The sequence below is a fragment of the Strix uralensis genome, chromosome 19, assembly GCF_047716275.1.
Source record: "Strix uralensis isolate ZFMK-TIS-50842 chromosome 19, bStrUra1, whole genome shotgun sequence".
Lineage (NCBI taxonomy): Eukaryota > Metazoa > Chordata > Aves > Strigiformes > Strigidae > Strix > Strix uralensis.
The window spans coordinates 8,998,633-9,004,323 of NC_133990.1; the positions used below are offsets into that span (position 1 = coordinate 8,998,633).

General features: G+C 51.5%; 1 protein-coding gene across 1 annotated transcript; it reads right to left on the reverse strand.

The window, feature by feature from the left end:
• Positions 1–60: 60 nt before the first annotated feature.
• TEN1 (TEN1 subunit of CST complex) lies at positions 61–5,634 on the reverse strand. Its single transcript, XM_074889532.1, has 4 exons — positions 5,580–5,634; positions 3,653–3,759; positions 3,377–3,534; positions 61–2,039 (listed from the first exon to the last, which is right to left on the reverse strand). Exons 2-4 carry the CDS (start codon positions 3,736–3,738, stop codon positions 1,903–1,905), a joined length of 381 nt encoding a protein of 126 aa, XP_074745633.1. The 5' UTR covers positions 3,739–3,759; positions 5,580–5,634; the 3' UTR covers positions 61–1,902.
• Positions 5,635–5,691: the final 57 nt, after the last annotated feature.

The following is a 5,691-nucleotide window of genomic DNA, read 5'->3' on the forward strand; positions in this document are numbered from 1 at the left end:
AGGTTAAAATCTTGCTTCTTGAGGTCATGTTTGTTATAAATGCCGAGGCAGAGGCGAAAATATCTTTTATAAATTTATTTGCAATAAGAACAAGCAAAAAAAGTTCGGCACGCCGGGGGGCAGGGGGGGCTTCCCGCTCCGCACCGACGAGCACCGGGTGGGGCTACGTCACTCTCTTTTATAGTCCCATCTTCACATGCGCAGCAGGGTCCCTCAAACTTTCCCGGGCTTTCTGGTGTCGCCGGGGCTCCTGGCAGGGGTTCCTCCAATCATTTTTCACCTGCACAATCCGGTGTTGCTGGGGACTTCTGACAGGGGTCCCGCCAGTAATTTTCCACCTGCTTAGCATCTGTCACTGAGGGGAAAAAACCTCCAAACTCCTTTTAACAGTAAAACTATGACAAATCTCCTTTAACTTATGTACACAGTAAACTCTTAACAAAGTCATCATATTTTAACACGAATCACCACCATATTCTTCACATGTTTTTGGATGTGGGCTGAACAGAGAGTGTGCTGAGACAGGACTTTTGGATCTCTGTAACTGTGTGAAGACAAACATAAGACTAAAACATGATTAAAGATTATAGCAAGCACTGTAATTACTGAGCCATCTCAGGCCCTTAAATCAAGCCTGCTGGTAACAGGGGACTTTGCCAATACCTGTAGCATTTTGATCTGCTGCTGTGCATTGTATGCCTTCAGTCCTTATTTTCTGAACATCTCACCAGAGTATCTGAGCAAAAGCAGAAAAGGCTGCAGGTGGCTGAATGCCCCTGCAAACCACAGTCTCAGCACACTCCAGGTCTGGGGATTCCTATAGCACACGCAAGTCTTCTCTCTTTTGCACTAACATTTTATTCTCATCTCACATTAGTGATTCTCTGTCTTTTTGTTGATGGTTTAATTTTGTTAGGTGGGTCTGGCACTGTGTTCTTAAACCAGAGTGGCTCTGATGTAACTTCATCTTCTCTTGCAACTTTTTCAAAGCCAAGCACTTCCTTACACACCCAGTGCATAGGGGGAAAATTCCACATTGCTAAATTTTCTTAAATCATCCATGGGGATTCTGCAGGGGCTAATGCACTTGCTTTAGCAAGAAAGAGGTTTTTAATCAGTAAGAGACAGGCTGCCTTCTCTTTTCATCTTTATTTAAGAAAATATCAATCAGAACCTTTAGATGCTTCAAAAAATAGTGATTTAAGGTCTCCTAAACTTAGTGCGTCAAGGAAGAAAGTCAAGTGGTCGTTCTCAGGGCACTGCAAATACTTATTTTAGAGCTCAAGTCAATCTCCCGCCTTGGACACCAGCTCCTGAAAACCCAAAGAGGCTGGTGCTACTGAAAATAGTAATTCTTTGTTCTTCTTGTTTCTTTGTTGGTCAGTCCAGATATGTGAGTGTTTTGCCAGGAATGCTCCTGTGGGGCAGCTGAGTCACAGTAACCAAATGCACCCACTCACGGACCCACAGCCACGCAGGGCTAATGAACTTTGCACTAATGCCCTTTACCTCCGATCTGCCAACAGTAACCCTGTGCTTTGGCAACGCATGTGGGTGTGAGCCGTTCAACTCATTTGATTCGGAGATTTGGAGACTTCTCCTTTTTCTGATGTCTCCAAGCCTTGCATTACAAAAGGACCAGTACAACTCAAGCCTTCCTTTCCTTAATCACCACTTTAAACAAACAACAAACCTGCTTCCCAGAGCTATTTTCAGTGATGACACCTGGCATGAACAAACAACCCACAGTCACATACTGACTCACAGCCTTCAAGTGTTTCCCTGCTTAGTGACTTTGCTTTGCTATTTGCCGCAGCAAAAACCCATCCTCTAAATTTACTTTTCACATTTGTTGCAAATGGCAGAGCAAGGACCAGTGTATGGCTGTTCTCAGAGCTGCTGTCAGGACGTGCTGCTTCCCATCCGCTCCTGCCTCTCGTTGAAGTATTTCCTCTGCTCCTGTATGGCTTGTTCCAGCAAGGGCACATTCATCCCTTCCACACAGGTGAATATTCGTGCCTTTACTACGAGGCCCTCACCTGGGAATACAAACAGGTATAGAAATATAAAAGAAAATATAAATTTTCTTTCTCTGTTGAAAGAAAGACAGATTAGCTTGGAGGCAAACAGGTTCCCTCAGGCAGCATATAGCTCCGGCTGGCCAAATAACCATAAACTCAGAACTTGCAGGAGACAGGACTGGCCACGTGCCTCCACTGATGTGAGCAGCAGGCCCAGGAGCAGGGTAATTCAGTGACGTGCTTTCCCTCTGCCCCGTTGGCTACAAAATGCTGGTGACTGACACTGCTATCCTTGCACTGGGGAATGCTGAGCCCAGGCCCTGTCAGTGCCAGTGCCTGCCATGCAGCATCTGTCTACTTCATGGCTGGATGAAATTTGGTTTTCCCTGTCTAAAAAGCATCAGGGATGGGTCTAAGCTCATTTCTGAATGCCTCTGTGCAGACAAGAAGAGGACAGAACAAAGCTGTGCTTAGAAGAGGCTGAATGCTGACTATAACCAACAGTTCATCAGTGGCATTCAAATGGTAACACGGAGCTGAACAAAACCGGCCAGACCTTGGTGACACAACCACCACCTCAGCCTGCTCCCCTTCCACCCCTGCAAAATGGGGCCAACTCACTCCAAAGCTGTAATGACCAACATAACGTGTCTTTCTAAAGGAATTTTGCAGCAGCACAATGCCACGTGCAGTGTGGCTTTCCACATGCCACTAAGGATTTCAATGGCATGAATGTGAACGCTTGTTATCAGGTGTGGCCAAGACAACACTTGGGATTTGCTTCACAACCCCACAGCCCAGCCCAGCCCAACTCCCCACGCAAAGGACTGTGCAGCTGGAGTAATGCTCAGGGCACCCCAGGAAAGGACAACAGGGTGCCCTGCGTGACAGAGCCTGCCTGCATTCCTCATGCCCAGTATCTGGGGGCAGGGGTATAATTAGATCTTTCAGGGATGGCAAAGACCAACCCAGCCAGCTCGCAATGAGGTATTGCTGCAATCAGCCATGTTTGGAGTGAAGATGATGTGGTGGCTGGCAATGATGCCAGAAGGCTTTAGCACAGGTTTCACAAGCTCAGTGATGCTGCTGAGGTGCTTCTTGTCTCTAATGAAAGCTGTGCCAGAGCACCGGATTTTCACCAAGATAAGGGTGGTTCTTCTCATGGCCAATGGGGAGAGACAGGCTGCTCCTGCCCTGAATCACACGCTCGTGTGAGCGGAGGCAGCTGCAGGAGATGAGCCTGCCATGGCCAACACTAACCTCAGTGACAGTATCTCACCATGCACCCAGGGAGCCACGAAGGAGCTGATGAAGCATGAAGAGCAGCAATGGGCACTGGCTCCTGGAGCATTTACCTTCCCTGTGTTCAGCCTCTCCCAGGACGATGTAGCAAGATCCCAGCTGGGCTTGGAACGGCTCCACAAACTTGGTGTCAACACAGACCCGGTACTGAGCTGAGCTGTGCTGAGCGGTGAGAACAGCTTCGGACCGGACCAGGTCATAGCAGCATAACCTGGGAATGATCAGTTTGGGAAGCTCGGGGTGCAGAGATACAATTACAAACAAAGGGAGGGGGGTGAGCCAGCAAAGGAAAGGCCTGGCCTGCGAGGAGAGCGGGGAACCCTTCTCACCTGCCAAACGTCCTCAGCGCCTCCCCCTCTGGGACTGAGCTGTTGATCTCCCATGGGAAGTAATAGACACCAGCACTTGGCAGCATCTCACACAACCGCTGTTGGGCCTGCAGTAAAGCAGAAGATCTGAGTTCACACCACCCCAGTAACCTGATCCAGCTACTAGGTGACAGTGCCCCAAAACTCCTTCCTCTGGGGTCTGGGGCCCCCCATCCAGGGGCTGCAGGAGCTTCAGAGCTTCCCTGCTGAGTCCTGTTTGCAACTCAGTGCACGTGCCAAGCCTCAGGCATCCTGGCGTAAAGAGGGGCTACCTTCCCCCACCGCAATCCAGCGTGAACAGCAACAGGCTGCCCACCAGATCCTCCAGGTCTCCCCAGGCTATGGATGGGTTGAGAAAGATTGAGGAAGTGGGAAAAAAGGAGTGTGAGGGACTGAGATGCAGAAATGGACCCAGCTGCTGGGGTGATGGGGTACCATGCAGCCAGATTTGAGGTATGATCCCGAGTCTGTTCTCCTGCTGCAGGATAAGAAATTCTGGCAGTGTCTGATCCTGCAGCTGGAGAACAAATACTTGGACACAGGCCAGCCTGGTTTCTTCAGTAGTCTAGTAAGGCTTAGAAGACAGTGATGAGTGAGAATGATTCACCCCAAGACAAGACTTAGGTGGGACCTCCTGGGAGGTCCCGTGGTGGAGCAGGGCTGGCACAGGCACCAGCACAGCATGAAGCACACAGAAAAGCAGGAATGCAGAGCAACTTTGGCAAGATCTTAATCCTGCCCAGCCAGTGCTGTAGCCAGGCTGCTGGCTGTGCCCCGAAGTGGGTTTTGGTATCATTTTCCCTCTGACCTCCCTTGCAGGGTGCCTGTGTTCAGTGTGTTTCCATGCTCCAATTACTGCTTTTCTCTCTGGTTTCTTGCCCTGCTGCCCGGGACCCCAAGAACTGCACAAGAGCCCAGGCAGAGACTCCTGCAATTCAGACAAGTGGGGCCACCCCAGTGGGTTCGAGGACCCCCCAATACTGATTGTGCAGCAGTGGGGATACGCTGAGCTGCAACCCTGTGGCTTTAATGCTTGGTGCCCCTTGCCCACCCCATGCATTGCTCAGGGTGTTGAAACCTTGCAAAATGCCCCACCGCCATCCCACAGAGGACTGCCATGGGAGGTGACTGAAACCAGGGCGATGTTGGCTCACCCCTTCTCTGCTCATGCCTGAACTGCGGGCCTGGCTGCCCCACGGCCCTGCACAAGGCTGTGCTTACCCACAGCAGGCTGTAAAACCCCTCTGGCAGGGCCCCAAACCGCAGTGCCGGAGGCGGAAATCCACTTCCGAGCGCCTGCAGTTCCCTGCCTCTCTGCCTCTCCTAACCCAGATTTCAAAGGCAGGTTCAATTCTGCACCTTCCGAGTAGGGCAAAGGCCATCCTGCATCGCTCAGGTTTTGCTCCTGAATCACAGAGCCCGCGATCCGCCAGGAATGCGAGATGCTCCATGTGCGTTTAACGCACTTTTTAACACCCGGCCAACCCCACATGCTATGAGCCCACTCAATGCACTATTAATGCAACGTGCAACCTCAACTGCAGCACGTTACGTGCACATTTAATGCACGCTTGGCCCCAAGCGCAGCACATTATCTGTAGATTTAGCGCGCTAATGCAGTTTTTAATGCACGACCAAATGCAGCATGCTATATCGGCATTTAATGAACTATGTATTTAATTAACTGTTAAATGCCTGGCTGCATGTGCAGCACGTTATGTGCACTCTCAGTGGTCTATTTAACGCACTCCAACCCCGAATGCAGCCCGTTACATGCACGATGTGCTGTTGAACGCACGCCCGGCCCCCGCTGAAGCCGCGATGCCCAGCGCGGGCCCGCACGCGCGGTTAAAGGCCGCTTGAGCGCGGGCCCGCGCGCGCCGCTCACCGCCCCAGCGCCGCCGCTGTCGCCGCCGCCCGCGGGAGGCGCCAGTCACGTGGCCGGGGGCGGCGTGGTGGCGTCACGCGTCTGGGGGCGTGGCCAGGGGAAGCCGGTCGGG

Excerpts from the sequence above, each read along its gene's own strand:
- TEN1 (XM_074889532.1), bottom strand. The coding sequence starts at position 3,738 with ATGCTGCCAAGTGCTGGTGTCTATTACTTCCCATGGGAGATCAACAGC. Across the intron at positions 3,535-3,652 it reads GCGCTGAGGACGTTTGGCAG|GTTATGCTGCTATGACCTGG; the intron begins GTGAGAAGGGTT and ends GATCATTCCCAG. Across the intron at positions 2,040-3,376 it reads AGAGGCTGAACACAGGGAAG|GTGAGGGCCTCGTAGTAAAG; the intron begins GTAAATGCTCCA and ends TTGTATTCCCAG.